Source organism: Leiobunum rupestre, chromosome 8, assembly GCF_980474605.1.
Source record: "Leiobunum rupestre chromosome 8, qqLeiRupe1.1.hap1, whole genome shotgun sequence".
Classification (NCBI taxonomy): Eukaryota; Metazoa; Arthropoda; class Arachnida; order Opiliones; family Sclerosomatidae; genus Leiobunum; species Leiobunum rupestre.
Window position 1 is genome coordinate 11,390,637 of NC_143391.1, and position 27,589 is coordinate 11,418,225.

General features: G+C 41.2%; 1 protein-coding gene across 3 annotated transcripts in view; it reads right to left on the reverse strand.

Annotated features, from left to right (window-relative positions):
- Positions 1-13,231: 13,231 nt before the first annotated feature.
- The window catches only part of LOC149932379 (glutamate receptor ionotropic, kainate 2-like), a 41,302-nt gene continuing 26,944 nt past the window's right edge, over positions 13,232-27,589 (reverse strand). The window contains exons 8-15 of one of the 3 annotated variants that reach the window (XM_090155641.1): positions 23,388-23,489; positions 22,804-22,905; positions 21,314-21,520; positions 18,791-19,133; positions 18,510-18,727; positions 17,016-17,238; positions 16,164-16,429; positions 13,232-13,896 (exon numbers count right to left, since the gene is read on the reverse strand). In XM_090155641.1, the coding sequence (XP_090011767.1) occupies positions 13,684-13,896; positions 16,164-16,429; positions 17,016-17,238; positions 18,510-18,727; positions 18,791-19,133; positions 21,314-21,520; positions 22,804-22,905; positions 23,388-23,489 (1,674 nt within the window). In that variant the 3' untranslated portion in view covers positions 13,232-13,683. Of the gene's footprint in view, positions 13,921-16,157; positions 16,430-17,015; positions 17,239-18,509; positions 18,728-18,790; positions 19,134-21,313; positions 21,521-22,803; positions 22,906-23,387; positions 23,490-27,589 lie in introns of all 3 variants that reach the window. The other 2 variants (XM_090155640.1, XM_090155639.1) reach the window with 2 other exon arrangements.

Genomic DNA, 27,589 nt, shown 5'->3' on the forward strand with positions numbered 1-27,589 from the left:
ATGACTCTATGCGGGGAGGAGCGCGATGTCGTATCGAAGGCTGGAAATGTCTTCCCGATTATCCCACGCATGAAGTCGCGGTAAGCCAACACCATTTTTCATTTTGTTCCGTCACTCGCTTCCAAACCCACCCCAACCGACCCCAACCCCAACCTTAACCCCTCTATTTTCGGATATTTTTACTACGCCCTTTCGATCACCCTTCTCCCAAATATAGTTTTTTTTTTTAATTTGAAAATATGACCTATCTAAAAATGTATTCGGTTGGGCTATTTAATAGTGTTAATTTTTTTAATCTAGATTATCATTTATGAAAATATATAACAGATTATCATTAACTTCTGCCTTTGGTAAGTAACGAAAATCTAGTAATTTCGGAAAAACGAAAACGGGTTATTTTATACGCATAAATTTTATCTTCATACCTAATTTAGGTTTAAGTGGAACTGCTAGTCCATCGGACCTTCGCTGGACTTCAGAGTACCTCCAAACGCCATACATAGTATACTTCTAAAATAGGTTTACTAATTGTGACCTTGAGAATGGCGCGTTTTATGAAAATGGCAAGCAACTGGAAATTTCATCCTCGAAAAGTTTGTCGCGTTCAATAAAACTCCAACAGTCCCGAAACTGAATAATGTTTTCGGAATCCTAATCTATCCTCGGGTTATTTACGCTTGGGAGAAAACGCGTATGGTGTTTACCGTTACGCAAACTGTCTCAACAGTTTACTCACCTAATAAAAGGTGAGCCCTCTAAACGGAAAAGGGGTGTCAACCTCCGTTATACGAGTACGAATGACCTCACGATATCACGCGGGCCGGGGTCATCCGCCGCGACCATACATATTAAGACGCGTCTATTAGTCAGGATCAATCATAAGACTTGGCATCTTTCCTCCCGGGTTAGCAGTCACGAACGTACCAGGCTCCGAGTCATCGTACACGTACATCCTATCTAAGGAGCGAAGAGAGAGTTCCCTCGATCCTTTCCCGAAGAGAGATTTATCCTTCCTCTAAATGCGCTTTCGCGGTTTCCGCGGGTGTTGGGAAAAGTCTAATAACCGTGTTTCTTCGCATAAATCTCCTTTATTGGAGGCCGGTCACGATTCTGAATTATTAGTTACCCCCCCCCCCTTTATCTCTCGGTCGCCCTCGGCGGCATCACTTCCCCTTTACCGTCTGAGCCGGCGAGCGTCTACGACCTTCTACCATAAAAGATCGGCGACACGAGCCCCACTTTATAGAGACAGCGCCATTGGCCCGCTCCACCGTGCAATGTAAAAAGAGAGATAAAGGAGGCTATATGAGTCGAGGTATTTCTCAATGAGATTACCGGTATAATACGGGGGAAGAACGCGCGGGGCCCTCTTTGATAGATGGTCCGAGCCGAAGCATCAATATCGATGGGCCTCCGCGCTTATGGAGCTAATCAAGAAGAATGGCGGATACGCTGCTGGGAAATCGAGGAAGGAAGAACGGCCCGATCGAGCTATTCCCTTCGAGAACGAAAGAAAAAAATTCCACAATCCAGCAGCTACTCCTTGACGAAACCTACCCTACCTTCTACCACCTTACGCTCGAGTAAAAAGGACCAATCCTCGAGGACGTATGGAATGGATAAGTTACAAAGTCGCGAGGGGTAGGTTTCTCCTTTTCTTTTCGTGACTGGTGGTGTTTGATGGTCCAACGAGTGACTTTGCCTCAACCATGTCCGCGTGCAGCGCCGACGGAATCTCGAAATGTGACTGCGTATTGATGCGCCGGATTTCGACCTCTCTCGGTCTCGCAGACTGACTGCTTGGTGCGCATTTCCTTTCTTTATCCATTGGCAACGTCGAAATTCGTCGCGATTATCGCCTCTTAGCGGAGACCCGTGGACGTTATTTCGCCTCCTACTCCTCTTGTTCTTCTCGGCGTGATCCATCGCGGTGGAGCCCATCTTTTCATAGTTAAGACTCAGGACCCTCCTTTCGTTCTTCGTCTCATATTTTTTATACCTATATTGAAATTTTTATCTCCTCCTCGAGAAATTCCAACCGCTCTAAATGTTCGAATTATACGATAGAGAATTTTTTATCAGTTTCGTCGTCCCACTGGATAATTTATAATTCTCGTGACAATGGCCCTTCCCATCGTTTTAAAGGAGAATGCCGTTTTCAAGTACGGATACGGATAATAGAATGATGCGTATACATTTTTCTTTATCATCGCTGATTTTAAATTCGGTTTCGCGTCGTCCCGGAAAGATTTACTTTCATCCCGCTTTTTCCGTAAACGTTAGGCATCGACTGATAAGTCTCTGAAAACGATAAATATCTCGATACTGAGTAGAGTGTCCTTTACAGAAACCCAAGGTATCATCTGGAATATTATTTAAGTACCCTTAATATTATCTTATAAAAAATGTTCTACCATTAAGTAAATTCGGGTGATAAAAATGAAATAAAAATTCTAGTTTTTTTTTCTAAGCACTTTATCGAAACAAGTAATAAACATTATATAAAGTACTAATCAGAGTGATAATTTATTGTATAAACTCTATATTTTATATTTTCACTCTCGCGTATACAGGGTGTTTCCAAAGGTTATGCACAAATTTGAAGGAGTTGTAGTGGGTGAGTTGAGAAGTTATGCCTGTTTTTTCCCCATTTTCCTACGATGAGTTAAAAGAGCGCCAGAGAGCTTCAAAGTGTGGCCTGCTAGCCCCTGGAAGAAGGCTGCAACAAGAGCAAAACCAAGCAGCGGGAAAATGCGAACATTAAGGTTTGGGTTCGTGTGATAGTTAAAAAGTACTTTGTAAACAAATCGAGGTTACCAGCGTAATAAAGTAAATTTAAACAGTATTTGAAGTCCTTGCTGCTTGATTTTGCGCTTGTTGCTAGTAGGCCACACTTTGAAACTCTCTGGCGCTCTTTTGACTCATCGTAGGAAAATGGGGAAAAACAGGCATATATCTCAACTCACAAACTACAACTCCTTAGAATTTTTGCATAACCTTTTGAAACACCCTGTATTTTGATTTCCAACTCTGCATTGTAAATGAACAAAATGTATAAGGAAAATGTATTCGAACATGAATAGCCTCTCGCTATTATACCCGTCCTTATACTAAATATGTATGAAACGTATAATGTTACGAGTTTGAAAGCGTATTAGCGTGTTGCGGGAACCTCGGAATTGTCCGTATATTCTGCGGCCCGCAGCGCTAATCCCTGGTCGTGGCGGGTGGCCCCACAATGGAAGCGCGCGCCTATAATCAAATATTCAAGCGCAGGCATCGACTCGCGTTTGTCGCATCAGCCCGGGATCTCCGGGATACGCTCCCAATTACCGCATAGTCCGTCTGTTTAGTCCATAAACGTCAACTGGGCCGCCAATCCCCGCTTTTAAGCTGCCGATCATTTACGACCAGAGAGCCCTTGTCCCACCCCCTTTTTCATTAAAGCTTAATTTGTTCCGCGGCATTTGTGGGAAATGCTAAATATTTCAGCTTAAACATTTTAATCTTACGCGAAAATAGGGGCTCAGACGATACGGGGGCCCGATTAATTCTCGATTTATCGCGTAACAGCAGCCCGATATCTCGACTCTCGGAAAATTTAGGCTTCCCGTGAAAAGATTTTTGTTTTCATTCGGACTCGCGCCTGCGCACGGAGAAAATATTCATCGAAATGAAAGGAAATATCCAGAATGAAAGGCGAAGCGGAAAATACAGCCGCCAGGGGTCTCCATCGCGCGGACGAGAAGGAGGCGATTGGACCCCAGCCGGGGTGGACGGTGAAGTCTGTATCTATCGAGGGTTTCTATCCGAGTCGTCGTTGATTCTTTCGTCCGAAAGCTGTATGGCAAAGGAATGGAGTCTGTACGGCGCGGAAATTTATTTGTTGGTCCCGCGCTTTGTGAGAAATTGCGTTACCTACGACTTGACTCTGTAAAATTTCTGCATGAGCGCCCGAGTCTCGGTTACTTCGTACGTCTTCCGCGGCCCATTTTTTTCATTCGGGGGCCGCGTAATGGAGGCTGTAGACGGTCTATATCTTTTTACGACATCCTCCGCGTACCATGTCCCAGAGCTCATTTCTGTTTTCGGGTCGCCTTCTTATTTTTGGCGCTGCTTCGGGTTATTAAATTGCACGTATTCGGCCACGCGACTTTCTTGCAACTTTTCCCGGGTTCCGTGAATTTCTTTTCCTCGCAGCTAAACTCCCGGGATCCTTAACTTGTTGCTTCTTTAGTCCTGGCGTACCGTCATCCGCGCCTGACACGCGAGAGTGTCTGGCTCGAATTTATAAAATATATTTACCCGAGGTCTTACAAGGGGCCTGTATTTCTGTCGAGAAAAATCGATACGTGTCCCTCGGACGTATTATTAAACCACGGTTCATCTCCAATTCCGCCGACTAGATGGGTTCTCGTGGGCTTTACGGCACTTATATTTACCAGATTTTTACGAGAAGAGGCAGGCCATCTTAAAAGAAACGCGCTTCTTCGATAAACACGTTACTCTACTCGATAAAAGGTGCATCATCCCTCTTCTTTCTCTCTCTGTGTCTATAAATCGAGAGTCAAGGAGACGCCTGACAGGGATAAAGTTCTTTTTTCGGTTCCGTTATATAGCTGTATGTTTCTGGGCGATAGAGAAGGATTGGATCAAAGTTAAGCCGGATAAAAAGGACGGAGAAGTAAATCAGTCTAATATTTCCCGTAAAAAACCTCTTTAACCGTACGATTTATTTATAGAAGGATAAACGCGCCTAGTCTATACTAACGTTATTTTTTGTTTTCCAGAGTGGCGAAGTGGTTACGACTTTCGCCTCGCAGCAAAAGGAGCCTGGATTAGATCCTAGCTTGTGGCACTGCATGGTGAAAACTCCGAACATTTCCTTCCACGTTGAGTTTTCGAATGCTCTCCCTGTCTGTAAAAGGGTTTTCCTCCGAGCTCTTCGGTTTCCTCTTTCCGTAAAAACTCGCGGAAGTCTTAAAACAATAGCTAGTGTAGGGACGCTATTAGTAATATGTGACCAGGCTATCCTCAACCGTCCCACGTGGTTTATATTCACCTGTATCGCTGGTAAAGGGCCTCAGGCTTGTTTCAATGCAGGATATTAACATAGTTTATTATTACAAAAGATTGCTACGCTACGACGGTGAGAAAAATATTGTATTAGGCCTAACTCTCGTGGCGTTTTTGCCCTAGTGAAAACCATAGAAATAGAAATGAGACTAGAACCATTGCGCTTTGCGCCAATCCCAAGGGAAACGGGCAAGCTAGAAAGCCGCCATTAGAGTGGAATAGGGTTAAACATTGTCGCCATGGTTACGGAGGAAATTTTGAAGCCGGTTAGCCACTGCGCATCACGTTGTGCGCAGTGACGGTACTTTTGTGTTTGCGTTTTTTGCGTCTATAAGCATAACCTCGGATAATTGGAGGATCTTAAAATTCATTTTGCACGTGAAAATACGCCGCCATCTAAGAGTATAAAAGCGGGTAAATAAGCCTGCTATACCTCACAATGTAAAGGTACTGTCACGGCCAAAAACTTAATTTGGAAATCGGTCAATTAAAAATGGTAAAAAAATTCATTTTTTTGCTTCGGAAATAAAATGCTCATTTTATAAGTATGTAATATTATAAGAATTATTTTTCAAGAGACAAAAACCTGGAAATGAAAGGGAAAGCAATTATACATAAGTTTTCTAAGCCTATTTTATTTCAAGGCCAATAAATTTAAAACATTTATAAAACTGTAATTTACGGTAATGTAGATTCTTGTGAACGTAATGAATTTCATATTTGTTTAAATAACTTCTATATTGTCGTTGAAATAATAAATCTGTCTTTTTTACAACTCAACAATGTCGAAAACCGATTGAAAAACACAAACAAACCAGACGACGTTGCGTAAGACGTTATGCCACGTGATCATATTTAGTTTAAATTATTTTTATTAGATGGCGGCCATCTAGCTGGTACATCTCCCCCCAATCCGATCATGCTTGTAGTCTCATTTCTATTTCTATGGTGAAAACCAGCCTTTATAATTAGTTTTAAACCCGTAGGAGATTTTAAACCCACCCCGAATAAGAATCATCGTTTAAAATATTATCTCGAACGGTTTCGCGTATAAATTTTAATCGCGCGTTGCAGTATCCATATTACACTCGCTTTTAAATTTTTGATTAGTAGCGAACACCGTCTCGACGTGTTCATTAAGATTAAACCCCGTTCGTTCGAAGTGGGCTTTTCGAAATTCTTTATAAATTTGGCGTCGCGGAGGATATTACTCCAAAACTTTGGAACTCGGATTAAAAATGAATGTGGACCCAAGGATTTTGTCGCGTGGACGAGAAACGGAAATAGTGGCCAACTCAACGACGAGAGGAGAGCGGGGGCTTTATTTGAAACTTTCCGGCGGAGGCTGCTCGCTAAAATCGATGACGAAGCCAACCCACGAAAAAGGACAACGGGAACAGGATGATTCATTGGCGCGGATTCCTCCTTCGCAGAGCTCTGCCTTACCGACATAATCCGAACTGGGCAAAGTATAACTCTCCAGCTCATTTTCCATCTCTCGTTCTTCGAGTCAGAATCAGCGAAACCCCCTCGAGGTCGTCTTTTCCTTAAACGACGTTTTTCCTCCTTTCGATTCCCCTCCCCTGAAAAAGCGAAGAGGATATTGCCCCCCGTAAACTTTGATCGAAAGAGCCCTTCGAAGCCTTTGGACCCATTAACGCGACAGTCTTCATTCTGATGAGCTTAATTTCGCGCGTTCGATGAAACTTTGTATCGTATTAGTGACCCCTTTTATAAGCAGCCTTTGCGGAAACGGAGACGTTCGCGTTCGGGAGTATCACATTTTTTTCTCCCCCGAGATTAGCCGACTCTCTCGAACGTAAACTAGGTATAAAAGGATCGGGCATAATTGATCTTATCTGGGAACTTCCATTTGTCTCGAAAACCCTTTGCAATTATACGTTCCTCTATTTAATATTCATCCGACCATTGGTTGAATTTCGCGTAGCTTTGACTGTATAACTTTCCAGCATCTTCCGCGTTGCGTAGGGCCATTTGAAATTGGCCTAGTTGTTTCATACTGTTATTCTTGTATCGCGTGGTACCCGTAAAAGCACTTTGTAGAATCTAGTTACTTTAAAAATATTTTAAAATTAAATCAAAAGAACCGAATTGCGAAACAAGCCACGAAATACCCACAATTCTACGTCTTTTCACTAAAAATTTAATTTGGGTTACAGCGAGTTGTTATAAAACTTTTCCAGCATCAATAACCGTAGCCAGTTCTCGGTTTTATGGCAAACCCCCAACAATCCAAACCAAATATTTCGATAGTTTTTAAAAATTTTAAAGTTACGAGAAAAACAATAACTAAATTACATCGTCCGATACTTAGAGCGAATATATTCGGTATAAGTCGAACCTCTTTGTTTAGAAGATTGGATGTCAAAGGAGGCTCTTATATAAGTCTGTCCATCTTCTTCTTAGCTCGTTTTCGATTAGCGTCAGTCTTCCAGTCAATATCTAGTTTTTGCTCCCCCAAGCGGCAAGTGTAGAAATCAGCCGACATGAAAATGCCGTATCGGTGTAAGGCGCGAATATACTTGAGTGGGCTTTCCACCTCGTAACCCACCCCCTACAACGTATCAAAGGGTTATTGCCAAACGAAGAAAGCTGTCAAGAGCAGAATCCCCATCCTCGCTTATCGGAGAAGAGATGAACGCGCTCTCCAATTACCAGCGGAGCTCTACTTTTGGCAGGTGAAGTGACCCAAAATGGAAAGGTGTTGATATGCTGGGAGCTACATAGAACGCAAAAAAAAAGAATCTCTAGCTGCTTCTTATATATAGCAAACGCCAAGAGTCGTACCGTGGTTTTTCCCCGAAGTTCGAAATCAGGGAGAGTAAAATTTCTTTTCTTATACTTTCTTTGGTACATTTTCTTTGGTTCGTAGACCGTTGGTCAGCGCGGCTTACCTGTAAGAATAAACTACGTGTAGCCGAGATGCGGCGAAGTTTATTGTAGCGCGTGACCACTCGATCGGCTTCGATTCGAGATAGCGAGCCCGCGAATCTCGTGCGTTTCTTTATTTTCTTCAACCCCGTTTCAACATCTTCCCAGCGTCTCTCCTCATCTAGGAGATTTCGTGTTTTCAGGAAGGATTTCTTTAAAAAGTAAAGTCGCTATTTTGTTATTTTTTTTTAGTTTTTGAGGCCGAACTGAACTAGGGCTCGCTTTTGAAAACTCAAATGTGTTCTTTTTGTATAAAGCGAAGCACGAAGCCTTTACGGGGATACGAGCGAATAGAATATTTCAAAGTAAAGAAGAGATTGGCGGAAGTATGAAATAATAAAAGGGAGAAACTTCTGCTTTCCTCTTTGTTGCTGGGAAATTTTTTATTTTTATTTTTCATGGTTACCAAAGATTAAACCTAGTATACATTCGCCAGTGACTCTAGCTGATTTTAGGATCTGGTGATCTGGCGTACTACTACACGGTGGTATACTTAATGGGCCGAAATGTATTATGGATATGTAGGGGTATTATCAAGGGATAAAAAGTATATAGCGTCTTTCTCTTTGATACTTGATTCGGTTTGGTAACATATATACGCGTGAAAGGAAAAACGACTGTGAAAATGGTGACCGAGGCTTAGAAAATAGAACTATACTAAAAGCCGGCTGAAGATTTATGTTCGAAGGGTACGAACGCGTGAAGAGACTATCCCATTTCTCCGGAAGAAAGGAACAATTAGAGAACGAGATAGAAAGATTTCCCCTTCGAATATAAGGGTACGAAAGGTCCGACTATCGCCGCAGTTTCCGTCAACGTCGGAACGTCCATCTTACCTAAAGAAGGCTCTCAATTTCTACCATCTTCGGAGGCGTTTCGAAGTCGCGAGTACGTTGAGAGGGCAAAGCGGCCACCCTAATAACCCGTTGAGCGCTTATACGTTTTCTTTTGGGAGAGAAAACGTCGCTTCTAATGGATAAAATTTGCTTAAAATCTTGTTTTCTCTCTTTGGGTGACTAAGAGAAATCGTGTCTCTCTTGATTTCCGCCAACACTCAGCCGCTCCTTACTGAGCCGATTTCCATTTTGCCAGCGGCGAACGGAGGAGACCACCCCCGACAAGCTCGCGTTCTATTCTCCATTATAACACGGAGTCTTTTTGCCTTATTTATAAGAAGCGGAGGAAGAGAAAGAATACATTAGCGAACGAAACGAAATAGCGAAAGCGTGAAAGAATATCGATCAACGAGAGCTCGCGTCTATCTAACGCTAATGGAAAAATATATCTCTGGAGTGGCTGTTTCTTCATATCGATCGTAGACGACGGAGAAGAAACGCGTACCGCGATAGTCGTCTCCACTCTACTCTAGTCCCTATCGAGAGTCGCGTCCGGCTTAAAGGCCCAACGTGAGCCCAAGATTCGTATATTTTCTTATTCCGTATCTTGTTAAAATTAAGGCTAGAATTTTGTATTTCATTTTTTCGCCTGGTGAAATCACTTTATATAAGCTAGATAGAAATGCTAGTATCCGCGTATTTTTTCTGCTTTTATTATAATGATATGTTGTTTCTTAAAGTTTGACTTGAAACTTTTCTTTTGCTGAATTATAGATATAGGGCCTATAAGTCGCAAGATGACTTGGCCCTTTAAAACAAAAAAATATATATGTACCCAATACAATGCATGACAAATAAATGAAATTGAAATTGAAAAAAATTATGATTACGGATTTTTAGCACTTTAATTTTAATACTTAAAGGGAATCGAGCCGCTGATATTTGGTGTAGAACACCAACACCTAAAATATTTATCTCTCCATTATGTGGCTTTAGATATTTCTGGCGCTAGTTAGCCAATTCTCGTTCAAATTGTTAGGGGTCTTCCAAAAAAATTGTCTTGCAAGTTATATTCCCTTGATGTTTTTCCCGCGATAAATAAATTTAACTAATAATCTGTTTTATTATGGTATTTTAATAAAGGTAATGCTTCTAACTCCTAGACATTGTCAACAGTATCAAAATCGTATTAACCAATAATTTTTACCACCGGCAGATAACAGTAATCTAAATAAAAACACAACACTAACCCCATTTATAATCTGTTTTTTTTTTATCCGAGATATCAAATCAGAAAGTAAACGTCACGTGAGCCTATCATTTAAAACCTTTTCCAATTTTTTTTTAATATTTACTAAAAAGGCGGAATAAAATTATTCTAGATCTTGTAGCGGATTACTGGATTTTTAAAGTAAAAAGCTAATCAGTGAAGAAATTCAGATAAGGCTAACATATTTTATCTGATAAGATAAGATAAGATAAAGAGAGGTGAACGTGTTTCCTCCACAACGTTATCCTTATGCAAGTTAATGCAACAAGAGGATGAGAAGCAGATCCACATATTCCTCAACAGTTAGATACGGGAACCACTACGCTTTTGATCGAAGTGGATTAAATTTCATTAAATATCGCTCGATTTTGTATACACGATATTAGAGAGACGGAGCTTCGATAATCGACCTATGTAGGCATCGTGGAATTTCGAAATAGAGCGTTCTCGGAAGCACTTTAAATATGCAAATCAGTTTTGGAAGCGATTGTAAATGGAAACAAAGGGTTGTCGTATAATAGCCTGGTTTACGTTCGTACGTGAACTCCCCCCTTTCCCATCACGTACTTCTACTAACAACAACAACTCGAAGTTTCCCGATACTATAGGTTCGTGAGATGGGCGACGTAACCCTAGTTCATATTGTCGTTAACCTCGCACCGGAGCGGAACCGCGACCCGCGAATCATTTTCGAGACAGTTTCCGTTATTGAATCGGAGGATGTGGAGACGCGATTGGTTTCTGACCGAAGGAAGCGTTTGGTTTATATCTCTCCCGATTTGCATTGACCCGTTTCGGTAGCGAAACTCGGCCGAGATCAGCCGGCCATTGAAAACTCCCTGCGGATATAATTTGTCATAGCGACTAAGGCCGATAAACGCGTATTGTATACCTCGTATACCAGATAGTTTGAATTAGAAATTGGATTTGCCCTCGTAGTGGGAAAGCGAAGACGGGATTCCCTCGCAGATTAGTCACCTATCTATCTCGGACCTTTTTTTAAGCGCTTCTCCGTGCACGAGCGCAACCGCCGCCAAATCCTTAGCTTTCTAGGGCTAAACCTAAGGCTAAGCCCGGTGATTCCGCGAATTCGAGCTGAACCGAACGCGAAGAGTTAAGGGTCGATCCCTTAACTGCTCAGTAAGTTGCCCTTTTCCCATTGCTTTCTAACACGAAATATTCGAGCTTGCATAATACTAAACAGATTGATTTCGAGAAGCTTGTTCGAGGGGGGATAAGGATGGTTAATAAGAGACGGGTCATATTGATCTGGCCCGATTAATTGTAGTCAACAACCCCGCTGCATTATAAATGGTTAGTCGTCCATTAATTTCTAATTTCTGCCGGCCTATAGTGGCAGGTTTTCGAAAGTGCGTGGACGACGGCCTTTTCGATTCAGACTTAAATATTGATCCATTTTCTCTTTGCTCTCTTCAAACATCAAACTCGGAGAAAATGAGTTTAGGAAACTTTAAAGGAAACGGAGTCTTTTCGGTGATAGATGGAGAGGAGGAAACCAAATTGTTATAAATGATGTCGTCCGACTCCAATCGGGAAAAGACAAAAAGGGATCGATTTCGATACGGTCGCCTACTTTTCTACTTTATTTTTATATACATCCTAAAATTGGAAATATATATAGTCGGCGCGTCTTTGTCGTGGTAAATTGCTTATCAAAAACCGCGGTTTTCCAAGATACGCCGTACTTTGATAGAATCATAAATAACACTACGGAATGACTCTACATAGTGAAGTCCAACCGTTGGACGAGATGGGTTTCGGATTGGCTCGCTGAATTACGATTGCGTTCATTTTATAAGTCATACCTTAAGTTCACTTTGAAGCTGAAAACTGTCAATCAGTGCATGGTGGCGGAAAAGGGGTGCGGTACAGGGGTACCACATAAATAAATCATATTTTGCTCTATAATTTTCCAAAACTCAGAAAAAATAATTAAATTATACATAATATAATAATATATTCATATAACTATATAAATTATGAAAGTGATTAAATTAAATACTGAATTAAACTGGTTATTTGCTAAACACTGCTCTATTGTCGTGAAAATAACTAGCAAATATACCATACCAATTTAGAAAAAACAAACAAACGAAATCATGGGCCTTCTTTTTCGTAACAAAAAAAACCTATCCCACGAAATATTTTCTTTCCGAGTCTCTGTTTTAGTCTCGAGTTAGTCGGTAGTAGGAGTTGAATTGTGTGTCTAATGGCTACATCCTCACCAACTGGCAGGAACGACACCTTTGTATACCACAAGTATCGTATTATTTTCTATTGTCTCTTAAGCCTATGTCTGGTTCGAGAGTTATAATTTATTGTGTAGCTCGCTCCAAGGCCTCCGAAGGCACGTTACCCAACCTTCAACGGCTTAAATGTTTTTAATATTTTTAAGATAAATATTCCAAGACCTACCAGCTTTAGGTCTAGTTTTCACTATAGCTAAAAACGCCACGACGGTGAGCTTCGACGAAAAATAAATTCCCGTTAGGCCTAATACAATATGTTTGCGTCCGCCCTCGTCGTCGTGGCGTTTTTGTCCTAGTGAAAACCAGCCCTTAATGTGAGGGGTGCAAATAAAATATTATTTATTTCGTTGTATCGCGTGGCGTCGCTCTCCGTCGGAAGTTGAAATCTTTCGTGCCGTATTTCTCCCCGAAAAACTGATGGAGCCGAGGTCGGCGAAATTTTGACATTTTGACACGGACGAAATTGGGCTTTTCAAAACATTGGGGTTCTCGAGATGAGGAGAGGGATGGCGAGGGGTAGCGTGGTGACCCCCCCCTAAAGCCTTCCTACTATACGTAGTGAATGGCGAGAGTAAAAAAAATGAAATAGAAATTTCGAATGGCGCGTCTCCTTCATTTTGTCGATTGTTTTTTGGACTTTTAGGCGCCCCTTCATTGGCCCTCCTTTCCCTCTCACGCGAAACAAATCGAATCGGCGCTATAAATCGGGAAAATAATGAAAAAGAAAGCGCAGTCAAAAAGCCCACGTAAGGGAAAGAAGTTGATCGAAATTCGAGTGGAAATAAAATCGATTAAACAACATTTTTTTTATTTTATTCATTCGGTTAACTTCCTCAAACAAACAATAGCGAAAAAGGAAACAATTAATTAAAAGAAACATTTAATATTTATTTTCAACGAATTATTTTGCCCTTTCTCGTTTACTTTAATATATTTTATATAACGGTCGTATTTTCTTATAATAATTTTTGTAAATCGTTCTTTTCCGTATAGCCGACAGAGTAGTTGGCGTCGAAATTCACCAAATATATTATCTATTTTTCGATTATTCGATTTCGTGTTTTCTTTAATATTATTTCGTATATGACTTCTCGCGCTAACATTCGCCGTTATCAAATCTGGCAGCGAAAACAAATGTTCCTTTTTTTTTCCAAGAATTTCCACAACAAGGAGGAATAAAAGGATGAATGAAATGGTTTCGGGCGAGTGTCGCTGCATTTGGCGAAGTTCGGCTTTAAAACTCTCTTCCATTCGTCGGGAAGTTTCGGTCAAACTTCGGCTAAGAGTCGGCACTTTCCGCGTAGATCGGCGATTTCCGGAATTCCATCATTTGCAAGATCCCGTTTTCTTGCGGTAGTTCCATGGCGGCGGGTACGTAGGTCGTGCCTGGGATGCACTTTGAGCAATGTCGTCGTAAAGCCGGCCGCTGGCGGGAGGAGCGACATCGAGCGGCGAAGCGAAGCTCCTCCGCCATCTCGGAGCACAGGGATTGCTGAGTGGTACAAAAGATAATGTTCTACGTTTTATGATGCAGCAGCTCTGTTTACTCACGCGACTAAATCTAAATCTAACTAGAACTAACATGCTGGGATGTCTAACCCATAGGGCTGCGCGGGTAGCGCTTTTAGGCAATCGAGTCGGGTATCAAGTACGAAATTTTTTAATCGAGCATTCGAGTCGAGTAATATTGAAGTCGAGTCGAGTAATCGAGTACTTGATTAAGGGGGAATTTTCTCTTATTCGAGTCAAGTAATTCAGAAAAAATGTCGAGTAATATTTTTAACGAGTCCTGTTATCGAGTACTTGATTAGGTGCTGGTTTTATTCAAGTAATTTGGAAATTAAATTTAAAAGGAGTATAAACTAACTTTCAATGATTAAAAATTTTCCTTTAATTTAAATGAACCACAGTTTCCTCAACTTTAGTAACCTTATAGTGACTAGTGGGATATAAAAGATTAGTATACTAGGCTACTAGCCTAATTATATTAATTAATAGTAAAATAACCATACAATATACATTTCGTTAAATTATTAATCTACCGTCTGTCCGTATATTGCTTAGGAAGGTAAGACTCCTGAGTTCTAACGCCGGCTGACATCCGAACTCGTGAAGAGACATCAAAGTGACAATCCAAACCAAAACTTAATAATATTGTTTGGAGAAAAACCGCGCAGACGCACTACGTATAAAAAACCGTGATCCAGCCCCAAAGTTATTCGAAGCATTGGTTGTTCGTACGTCTTGTAGGTACCGTTTATTATTTCCACCCCAAAAAGTTACAAAAAATCCTCTTTGAACTTAGAGCAGCTTATTCAAGTAATCGGGTACCAGACTATGCAATTTTTTGGTATTCGATAATCGACGAGTATTTTCCAATTACTTATTTAATTTCGAGTTCCAGTACTCTACCTCAAAAAATGCCGAGTAATCGATGACGTTCGAGTACTCGTACAGCCCTACTACCCTATCATTGATGCAGTCACGGGGTTTGACGGAAGATGCCAACGCAGCGCCGCGTTGCGTGAATGTAATATGAAACGCGGACACACTCAAAACTTACTGTTGAAAAAACAGCAAATACGGTTTATAATTTACAGCAAGGTGTAGTTGAAGTGGGTTAATTGCAGTTTGTCGTAAAATTTACAGCTTTCCGCTGTATTTTGAAGAAAACAGTAGCGACTGTAAAAATTCATATTCGTACTGTTTTTAAAATGACAGTTATATTAAAATTAACAATATGAAACCGTGGTTGACGTTTTACTTCAAAAATGCGTAAAATTTACCACACGTTGTTGCTGTTTTTTCTGTTATAAACGGCAAGCGCTAGTATATAAAACAACTAATTATTATTTAGTTGTCAAAACATTTTTTAAAATCGCACAAGTTTCATTTTAGTTTTAAATATAATCATATCCGATAAAAATAGTTTTATATACTCTTTTGTATAAGTAGCACCCCACGCAAAATGCTATATTAATTACAACCCTTGTTCATCGTGTGCTTAATAATTTTAAACCAAGTTAATAGTTTACTTTCCTTTGGTTTTCCTTATAATTCTTAAGTACAAAGGCACGAGCTAAACATGATCAACTAGAGTTGTAGTCATTTTTAATATTTTAGATTACATTTTTCTATTGTTATAATAATTTTAATAATTTTATATATTTCTATCATGAGTTGAATAATGAAATATTTGAAAAATTTTAATTAAAGCAATATGATAATGGTTTGATCCGTAAAATATTCGATGAAACGCTAAAAAATGTACCTATAAAACCTGTTAGATTCGTATTCCGAATACCACCTATCGGAATAGGTTCTTTACTGTAGCGAATAAAACCATCACCATGGTTACGAACAGAGATATCACCTTAAATCCACTTCCGCCATGTTGAGTGTTACCATGGGGATGGAAGGGGAATTGCGAAACAAATAACCAACGCTAACTCAGTGTAGAAATCTACCAAGAAAGGCACGTCCTTTTAGCGAATTAGTTAATTAATAAACGTACGTCTTTTCCGTCAAACCCAGGACCAATCGTAAGGTTTATATCTTGACTGATATAAAGTTTGATAAGAGGACAGGCGTGCGACAGAAAAGCATCCCGCGACAAAACGTGCGTAAAAATGCGAACGAAAGTGAAAGGTAAAAAATGGTGCAACGTATATCCTAGATTCGTCAAACGTCGGAGGTAATTAGAGGTACTGGTGGTATTTGAATTGAGTTTGACGAAAGGAATCGTTCACTCACAATTACCCGATTGCTTTGAGCGTTTCTCTTGGAGTTCCAGCAGAATTCCAGCATGGCTGTTAGGATGGCGAGAGCCAATCCACACAGCAAAACTACGAATACTCCGCCGATATTATCGACTCCCAAAGCATTAGCTTTCCCGTCTTTGCTCTTGTCGTCCCTCGTGCACGTCAGTCCGGGGCTCTTCCACCATTTGTTGTATAGGTGTTGAATTACTCCCTTCTCTTGGAGGTCTAGGATTGTCAACGAGAGTTTGTCTCTCCATGGTGAGCCTGCATACACGCGTAGAGAAGGCACGCGTCGTTATACGGATTCCCTTTAATCGGCCAGTCGCCGCCCCGCGTGGACTTAAAGGGGCTGGAAAGTGGGGTTTTGAATTCGTCTAGTGACGTGCTATCTCCAAAAAAAATCCGGACCCTGCTTTATTTCCTTTTTTCCCCGCTTGGGGAATTTGGCTCTGACGGAGATATTTCGAAAATAGTGAAGAGCGACCCGAGAGAGAGAGAGAGAGACTAGTGACTCATCTGGCGTTTTTTCACAAAATTCGATGAAACTCGCGAATAATAATTTAAAAAATTTACGAACACACTACTATCAAAAGAACCTTATCGCTCAAATAAATTTGTCGTTAAACATTTGTTGTTCACTAAACTAAATCTCAATAAAGATTAATGAAATTTTAAAACTTCTGACGAGCTCAGCTAACACTAACCAAGACCACACAGTGGTGCTTGTTTACGTCTTCGCGAACTTGAGAAAAAGTAGTTCTACGCACCATATTTCGTTAATGACGTCACGGATGACGTTTTTCAAAACCCCACTTTCCAGCCCTTTAAGAGAGAGAGAGAGAGTACTCGCCTTTGGGCGTCGCGATTCCGTATCCTTTCGAATCAAGCAACCCTCCGACTTGCGTCAGGTTGCAATCGCGTTGCACCATGAAATCCAACATAGTTGACTCCATAAGAAAAGCGTAATTCTGCGACAGGACTCTGGCTACCCCTTGCTCGTACGAGCTAACGAATACAGCTGGCCTGCTTTCCATGTAACGCCACATTTTTTGGTAAATCTCAATCTTGGAATCCTGCGAAAAAATAACCGTATCCCACCCCCACAGAAATATAAATAATATTAAAACGAAAGAGTTCGGAAAAGAAAGTGACACGACCAACACCTAAAGCGTCTCACGCGTAAGCGTGCAAAGCGTTTAATTTCCGCCCTCTCACTCTCCGAGAGCCGGAAGGACAACTCGCGAAAATGTCCGTCGCGTTTGTCGAGCCATCTCCTTACACCCTAAGGCTAAATCTTTTCCGCGCGGGGACTAAGCTAATAACGGAAAAAAAAGAAGAATCAATTTGACAGATTTAGTTCTCGTCTGATATATGGCGTTAGAGTGGCGTTTTTCTCTTCGGGAAAGACAATGCTAAGAAATCGCGTCTTTCGAATATAGACGACAAAAACGGAGAAACAGCTGGTTCCCCCATTTCCATCTTCTCAGAAGCGGAATGGACACCTTTAAAGAGACCGTTACGTTCCCCACCGAGATTTTCTCGTACGCGGGGCTCGAAAAAAGGGAGACTAAGTGGCGGGATTTCTCAGACTCCGGAGCGGTTTAGGACATTTTTTCTAGTCCCTAGTCTTGGATCCCATCTTCGCGTGGAAACACTTTTTATCAAGGATCTGATAAAATGACACTCTCTTAACATAGAATCCCGGGGGGAGGAGGAGACTCGGTATATAAAGCGAGTGAACGCGCTTCCTTTAAAGGATCTAGGATAGAGAAGGGGAAGGGGTGGACGCGGCTGGGGATTTCGGTCCGCCGTGAGCCGGCCGAACGTTTTAGCGACGGGGTGTTTGACAGGAAAGTCTCCCTCGATGTTCTGGCTCGAGTTTCTCGAACCTTTCACGGCTTTTAGAAGTTTTAAAGCTACGTTCCGCCATCCTACACCACTCAATTCGCCCAACTCCGGAGAACTCGGGAAGCCTAGATCGAGGGAAAATGACCCGTGGCCTAAAAAGAAGGGAACTTTAAATTTTATTTTCGTCGCTAAAAGCCGTAATGGATGTAATTTACACCTCGATTGACGGTCGATACCGCTACTCCTCGGGTTCTCGGTCACCCGAATGTTTAATCCGCCTTATATCGATTACGTTAAACGTTGCCGCGTTTCCTCAAAACCTAAATTATAGACTATTTTCTTACTAGCCGCTCGTATCAGCGCTCCATATCTATCGACAGGTTGCCGCGGGCGACAAGGCGTTTCGGAAGGGGTATCCTTCGGGAGAAAGGTTGGTTTGTTCTCTCGTTTCCATTAAGCGAATTTGCGACATATAACGAGGCTGGGAATCACTTACCCGAAAGAACGTCATAGTGGATCCCCCGTCCAACGTGCCGTAAGAGATCTTATTCTGCTTGGCGAGATCCTCGACGCTTTCGATCGGCGTAATCATGCGTTCTACGGTCAGAAAGGCGGCCAAGTTGGCCGTGTATGAAGAGATCATGATAAGCGTGAAAAACCACCACATGGCTCCTATGATGCGAGTGGAAGTGGCCTTCGGGTTGATATCGCAACCTGACAAAGAAACGATTACGAGGACGGTGGCGCTTCGGATGGTCGGGGGGGGGCGATACTTACCTTGATGCATGAGCGTCACGATCAAGAACCAGAAGCTGTTGGCGAGACTGAACTGGTTCTCCATGATGTCGTTGTCGCGAACGCAAGGATGCGGGTTCGTCCATTCGTAAGGGCTGAAGCGCGCCACGATGAACATGGTGAAGCTGACTAGAATATAGGCGGCTAATATGTACAACCAGATGTCCACTGCCAACGGGCTCATAAAAGCGAACAACCGAACGGGCATGCTTTTGGGCAGCTTGAAGAGAATCCCGATCCCCAAAGTCATGAAAGGCTTCGTAAAGTCAACCACGCGCTCTCTCGCGTACGTGATGGTCATGGGAGCCACGGCCAAATCGGCGTTCTTCGCAGCCAGCGTCGACGCCAAACAAAGAAACACACAAACACCATACGCTGTTATCTTAATATAACGGTGAACTTCAAAATATCAACAACTCTACATTAATAATTCGCTTCCCCGCGGTATAAGGCCTCCCCGGTTGTTGTCAACCTAAATATGGGGCTCTAATTAGCGTCGCTCCGCCGCTTTCGCCTTTTCTCTCGAATTCACCCCGTTTCTATTATATATTACTCGCGTACGTCGTAGTCTTAACAAAGACTTTATTTCCTCAAAATATTCCCTATTCGTAAAATCCAATTAACCAACGCGTATTAATTTGACATTCCGATATTACGTAATTTACGAATTTGTTTTGCCCGCGATATTATAATCGTAATCAAATTAGGAAGTCAAATATTCCCCGATAATCTTAACTCTATTTTTGGCCTACTAGCGCCTGTAAAAGCGTTCTAATCGCGGCGCGTCGCTGCTCGGGTTGAAGTAAACATTTCGGGGTGAAAGACTCTTTCTATCGATTAAATAGCGTAACGTCGAAAAGGTTTCTTAGATAATCTACGAACGCGAAGGCCCGATATCTCAGTTCGATTCGATTGCTATAAAGGTCAAGGAGAGCCGTTTCTTGATATTTATATCTTTTTTATAAAGAGGAATAAATGCTCCACTTCGTATCTACCCCAAAATGGCCAAAATGGAGGAGTAGACGGAATAAGCCTTTTTCTTTTGACGGCAAAGGAAGGGGGGGGGTCTAGCTTCCGGAAAATGTAACATTCCGGCGGTGTTGGGAACGACAGAGGTACGCTCGCTGTAGGAATCAGAATTTTCTGGTGATAAGAACGCCCGAAACGGAAAAGCAGAAAATAAAAACACACTGAAAGTGCGGAAAAGAGTCTTGGCTTTCCTTAGCCGTATACGAAGCTCGTGATTCTCGGCCGGAGAAGCCAAGGACAGTTGCGGTTGGACATCTAGCTAAGGGCAGACTTCCCAACGAAAAAACCCCAAAAGAAATAAGAATTGTAGAAAAAATCGTTAGGCTGACTTTCTTTCTTTTTATCTTCCTCCGTGACCCCCCATAAATCCGATAAAAGGAGAGACCTGTAATTGAGATACGTAGACAGCAAATTTGGCAGACATCCACACCGCCTTCCTTATTCTATCTGTAAAAGGGGACTTGTCTTTTAAAAAGATATCCCCAGTTCGCTTATGAAGAAAGAAGGAAAAAGTTGGGTTTTTTTCTCCTTTTTTGAAACAATCTCGTCCTAATGCGATAATACCGAACCGGTATAAGGGTTTTTTTAAGCGATAATGCTCGAGAGGTGGCCTGGCGTATTTCGCCGTTTTTCGTTATCGGAATTCTTTTGTAGAAAGTATAAGGGCCACTGTCGGGTTTAAAGAAGTATCGAGTCCCGCGAGGTGCCACTCTGATATCTGCTTAATATTATTCGGAAACATATTCACCCCGAGGATGCCAAGCGCGGCTTGTAATTTATAAAATATATATATATATATATATACGACCTGGCCAAAAGTTCTTATCCCAGTCCCCAGTTAGATGTTCCGCTTAAAAAGGAGGTTTTTCGTTGTAGCCCTTCTCCGTCGCTCGCTCGGGGAGTGCGACGAGGATATTTCTATACTGGGATCGATAATCTGGCTCTAAACAGATAGGGCATCCTTATTGTATAGAAAGAATGTATTTCTAGAGAATCCTTCGATATTCTGACTTTATAGAAGTTGTATTTGGTTATCTCAACTGAGCGGTTAAACCGCTTTGACAACGATTTTTTGGGCCGGGAATGTTAGTTTGCAGCGTATTCTCACTCAACCTACTTTGTTTGTTTATCTACAAAATGTTTATTGTCTAATAAATATATTTTCTGATAATATATTTTGATTAAATTTGGATTTTTCATTCGGTTAATTAGATATTACGAAATGTAATTAAAATTGTTGCGAGTAGGAGTTATCTGTAGGGGGAATATATCATTTTATCCCCAGAATCCGAATCTTTCATCAACTAGCTACCGTCAACCAAGATAGAAAAGGGCCAGAGATCTCAAAACCAGTGGCAATATCCTCGGGCCACGGAGATAGCGGAAATGTTACTTTTTATCTAGTTTTAAAGCCCTGGACGCGTTTTGAGATACTGTCGAGATATCTTACGCGCAAGAGGAAGGAGGGAGAGTTACCTTTTCTATAATCTCCTTGACGAGTCCGCTCCACTCTCCAGTCGACGTGTTCTCCGCTCCGAATTTCCGGTCGGGTACCAGATACAGCTCGTACTTGAAGCCCAACATTTCGGCAATTGTTTTCAGCAGATCGATGCAAAACCCTTCGAGCCTTATTTCGTTGCTAGATTGGTTCTGGTCTGGTTTCATCATCACGTACGGAGTCGACTGACAAATAACCATGGAACCCGCGGTATATCAACATTTGAACTACTATCACCAAGAATGCATTCAGCTAGCCAAGAATATAGGACGGCGTATTTCCTACACTCTTAAAAAAAAAGGGTTTCTTTTCAAACCTTTAAGGGTGTTTTCTTGTCCCATATTTAACACCTTAACAGGTTTATAAAGGATGTTATTCTACACCTTAAAAAGCAGTTTTCCTGCTAGGGTGTTTATTTACACTGTTTGGGGTGCTTATGTCCTCCGTTTTGGTTCCTTTGTTAACAGTTCGTGGTATAAAACTATTCCCTTCAGAGTTATTATCTACTCCCTCTAGGGTACAAGACTACTCCTTTTAGGGTACCAAACGACTCCCTTCAGGGTGTTAGACTACCCCCTTCAGGGTTCTAGAATACTCCCATTAAAGTTTTATCACTACTCCCTTTAAGGTTCTAAACTACTGCCTTAAGGGTGCTACAATACTCCTTTTAAAGTGTTAAAATACTCCTTTTATGGTACTAAACTACTGCCTTAAGGGAGCTACACCCTTACCAGGTGTTAAATCACTCAATTTACGGGGTAATATAACACCCTTTATACACCTTTTCAGGTTTTTAATTTGGGACAATAAAAATCCCTTTAGGGCGTTTAAATTAACATTAAAGAGTGTTTTTTACAGATATTCCACCCTTAATATACCATTAAAACACCCTTTTTTTAAGAGTGTAGAGAGCGTTCATCTACTTTTCAGTTTTCGGTACTCTTTCACGCAGATAATCGCTTGTGGCACGTGTGGCACGGGGTCCAACCCGGAACAACTCCTTCCGCGTGGAGTTCCAAGCTCTCTCCCCACTGGTTAAAGAGGTTTCCCCTTTCCATAAAACCTTTTTGAAGTTAACGGTAATAGTAAGTGTAGGGAGCTGCTGACTCGCGTGGCAAGAAGGGCTTTCCACCACCCTTCTACGCAATTTAATAAAAATAATGATGATACTAATAATAATAATCAGCTAGGCTAATACCCAAGGCCTAAGTCCTCAAGCGACTTTTAAAGCCATTAATTCAGGTGGCTGAGTTATAATGCGTAGGATGGTAGGAGGGTGGTGGTCCGCCCTTCATGCCACGCTAGCACACCAGCTTCCTACACTCACTATTACCATTTTGCGATTAAAAATCTAATGATTTATCGATAGAAGTACGCGAGGGTGGTAATGCTATTGCCTCCTATTCTTAGGTACCTGAATGCATACTTGCCACACCAGAATGGTAGGGTAAGAAAAAATCGAACTCACGAGGATTGTGGTGACTCGCAGGGTGATATTAGTAGTACCGAATTCGTGGAAAGCCACATGATCAGTTATATTGAGTCTGGAGGTGGTCGACCATTCACCGACCTGCGCGCGGTGTTTGCAAAGAGAAAGAAAAATGAAGAAGGATGGCGCGCGGAAGATCTCGTCAAAAAGCAATCCGTTTAACTTAAGGAGAGCTCATTTTGTCGGCGCCCTGACGACTGCGCTTCGGAACGGGGTCCGCATCTATCAAGATGTCACCCCGAAAAAACCCTCCCCGTTTAAAGGAACGAAAACAACCGGATATTTCAGCCTCTCTACCTTATACGGATAACTTCCCAGTTTAATGGAAATAAATAGTCCTATTTTCTTAAAACTCTCACGTACACAATCTCGCGTTACCCGTACAGCTATAACACTATTAGGACTTCGGGAACTTGATGAAAAATATTTGGTGGATAAAGCCGTTTTGGCGCTAGTTTCATTAGGCAAGATAAACTGTCTTTGGTTAGCGTGAAAGATGGTTCCGCCGATTTCGGTTTCGAGACCTTTCTCCCTCCCAACGGAATTGGATAATAATCCTTTACCTTCTCCATTTTTCCCTGTCGAAGTTTTAGAACGTCAAGTTTTAAGTTATTTCTTCGTCCTTCTTTGAATTGAATCTTGCCTGTTAGACCACGAAACTCGACCTATAAATTAAACGAAAATAATTTGCCTTCAATCGCTTTCTTTGGCTATGTTTCCGTACAAGCATGGACTAAGTAAATACGGAGTACAACCAGTCTTGGACATAAGGCATTTGTCACGGCATTTGACTACTCAAATTAATCGAAATCTGGGGGCTCACTAGTCAATTTAACTGGTGAAAAAGTTACATAAATATTTATAAATAATGGCCAATATGGCGTATCGTAAATTCATCATTCATCAATTCCATTTTATTTAAAAAAAACACATCAAGTAACTCAAGTTATATTAAACTTCTTTTATTTTAAATTCTGAGAGTAAAGCCAAATTTTGCCTGTCCTCCTTGTTCCCCCCCCCCCCCACCCCCCTACTCAGTGACTTAAAATAAATTAAGGTAGGAGGCTCACTAGTCAGGCTGACTTATGTCGAAGCCTGAGTACAACCATTTCTATATTATTTAAAAGGCGTTTTAAACTTTCTATACTAAACCAAGGGTGTATTTATTTATACCCGAAGCCGATAATAAGAGAAGCCAACGTAAAACTTTTGAAACGACTTATTTTCGACACGGGGCAAAGAAGAAATGAACGCGGCCTAGGACTAGCGAATCTAGTGAGCGCTATATTTATTCTTTGTAGCGAAAAAGTAGCTTGCTCTCCAAAACGTCGTTTGGCAAACCTGAAACGTAGGTATAGATCATCCTTGGTTTAAAACTTTAAACGCGAAAGGCGGGCAAGGTTTAAGGTTTTTCAAAGCGTATTGAGAAAATTATACGGAGATATCGCCTTCAGAATCACGATTATTCTTCATTAGTATGTATATTTATAATAGCAAATAATAGTTTTAACATTTATTACCTTTATAAAGTAGAAATTACCAAGTTCAATCAAAACGAGGCGAGTCTCTCAAAATTTAAAATAACCAGCAAAATCCTATGGGAATTCTACGAGCTAAAATGTAAAGAATCGTCTGCATAAATTTCGGGGCGTCTAAGCCTAACATAAAATACGGAATTGACACCTAGCAGACACCAAGGAAGGCACGTGACCAAGAGCGCGAGCTCTCTTAGCATTTTAGTACTAAGTGCTTGACCTTTCCGCAGGCTGTAGTCTTTAGACACCATCTGTTGGTGACTTTTAGAATAATTTTTAAGCAGGAGACAATGGCTCTCGCGACGATAGCACGAGCTTTCTTACCGATAGATAGCGCCCTATAAGGATAGCCTGCAGAAATTACGCGTTTCTGCTAGCTGTCACCTCCATATTCACTCCCTTTGAAATATTTTATCTAGACCTTTATATACGTTTCCTATATCTATGGCTACTGCTCGCGTTTGAATCGAAAGGGTATCCAATCATTCCCATAGAAATCTCATAGGTAACTAGAATGCTGCCGTGTAACTGGCAAATGGGCCAAACGCCGTGGCAGACGATAGCCTGATCTCAGCCAATCAGAGCTCAAAGAGTGGTTCTGCCAAGAATTTAATGTCACCAGAGAGAATGACGTCACCTATCTACCGCGATAGTAGCGGAACCAAGGAGGATTATTATCCTCCTTGGTGAAACCACTCTACGGCCTCTCATTGGCTGAAGGTTCAAGGCGAACTGGCGTCAAGCTCGGCCGTAGGCGGCAGCATTCTAGTTACCTATGAGATTTCTATGATCATTCCAATGTTAGAAATTTTGTACATCTGATTTCAGATTTCAAGTGATTTGAATATTTAATGGATTAAAGTTATTAAAGCTACTATATTTACGTGATTTCAAGTGATTTCACTGCTGATTTGTACACCTGAAGCCCCTCGGTATGAATATATCGAGGACTATATTTTCTGGCCACATATCGCCTTAACAAATCTGTATCCTTCCGAATACCTCTATTTCGAAAACGAGACGTTTCACGATTTTGGGCGAGTTAGATGCTTCTCTTATCCCTCCCATGCTCGAAGAGCGAGCTCAAATCAAAGCAGCCCATCATCTCAACATAGTCCCAGAGTATAAATAAATACATATATCCATAACGAGCTAGTAGTTTAATTTTAGTTGTCAGAATGACTACCAGGTTACTATGATGGCATAAATGCTTTTTTATATAAAATTTCATGTACTGATTTCATAATTTGGTCAAATAATTTGGTCGGTTTTAATTATGAAATCGTCTTTTCAATAATGGTTGGTATCGAACAAAAAAGAGAGAAATTCTTCGACATGTTTTACTGGAAAGTAAACACTTAGTTCAGTAACTTTAGAATTTCATTTCGCAAAAATTGCTGAATTTTGGCAGGCACATTCATTTTGTCATAATATATAAAATGTCCCCCATCAATTGATTGTGCGCATGGCCGTGTGAGGAAGACCACCAATCCCCCAACGGATGGTCGGAATACTTCCACCACGGGTGTCCCCACCCTTGTCCCCACGTATCCCCCCGTTTGCGTGGCCGTTACACTTATCTCACCCTGATTAATCAGTTATTGTGTGCTGGTGTCTAAGGCCTCAGGTCGACACCGATTTGTGTATCTCAAAAAAAAATTTTGGTTGTGCGCACAATATTTTATGGCGGGAAATAGGCGCACAAAAATGTGTTTTGGCTAATATCTCCGTTCTTATTGTATTTACGGCTATAAAATTACAAAAATTAGGGCCCCCTATTTTCTACAAAAACGGTTCTATGGAATATTTCGGTACAAGCCATGGTTTTTGCGTAATCGACGTTTGAACGTTGTACCCGAAACGCGTTTTACAAATTGACGCCTTCCTTGACTAAAAACGAGGGCGCCGCTCTGCTTCGCAATTGCGTGAATTTGTTAGGACGCACTGGAGTCTGTTTGCCACGTTTTTGCTCAATATTGAGTTTCCTTATTAAAGCATTATTGCTAGTCTTGCGGATGTAATCCTTACGGCACTTTATATAAACTATAATTAAAGTTATATTGCCCATTAATTAGATTTTCCCATCGTTCCTCTCAATACTAGCTTCTATCGGAGTATTCAATCCACGCTTAACCGCCACACTAGCTTCATTCTTAACCGTTTTATTACAGAAAAACAATAGCTAGCCGAGTTCAGGGTCATGCAGTGACGGGGAAAAGGGTTAAAATTCCCTGGACCCGGCAGAAAAGCGCCCACAAACGTCCCTTTTTGGAGGCCCTGTACGATAGAGGACCATCGACTAGCTCTTCACTAGCACCCCATCTTTAAAATCTTATTTAGAAATTAGAAGGGCCCGCAATTATATAATTTGTCCCGGGGCCCGAAACGTCTCTGCAAGGCCCTGGTGAGGTTATCCATTTTAATCGTGGCTACATGGATAAAAACGTGACGTAAATTCAGGCGAATGCGAAGGAAAGCTGCGGCCGCGTTTTTAGTCAAAGTAGGCGCCAAAAACGATAGTTCGTACCGAAATAACTCGCAGAACCATTTTTGTAAAAGATAACTACGCTCTAATTTTCGTAATTGGGTTTATAGCCGTAAATACAATAAAAACTGTGATATTAGCCAAAACCCATTTTTTTAAACTCTGCTCACAAAAAAAAAGATTAGGACTTTGGTCATTTTATATTTTATGATTAAATGAAGGTGCCAGCAAAAATTCAGCAATTTTCCGAGGTTTGGCCAAAATTTTGACTGAAGTTATTGGACTATCTGCATTTACTTGCATAGTACATGTGAGCTTATTAGTCCGATCGATAACGTTTTTGGCCGTCAAAGATATTTTTAAATTTAGAAAAGTAATTTTAAATCAGCAGCGATCAAAAATTAGTTTTCGAATCTTTTATAGTTACGTTTAATTTGGTTTATACAACTTTGTACCAGTTTTTACCCGCTTTTTACCTCTACGAGGGGACTTTGAACCCGAGACCTCCTGCTTGACAGGCGGACGTTCTACCACAGAACCACCGACACTTGTTACGGTTCATTGAAAATTAGACCTTCAGCTTTATCGGAAGCGTATTTAATAGAGTACGAAATTTTGGTTTAATTGAAATAAAATTGAAATTGAAATTATTGCATCGAAGAAATTCTAATTTAGCGTTTTCTCTATTGATTAAAAACAAATGCGCCACCCAGGTTTCGAACCCAGGCCATTCGGCTTAGCAGTC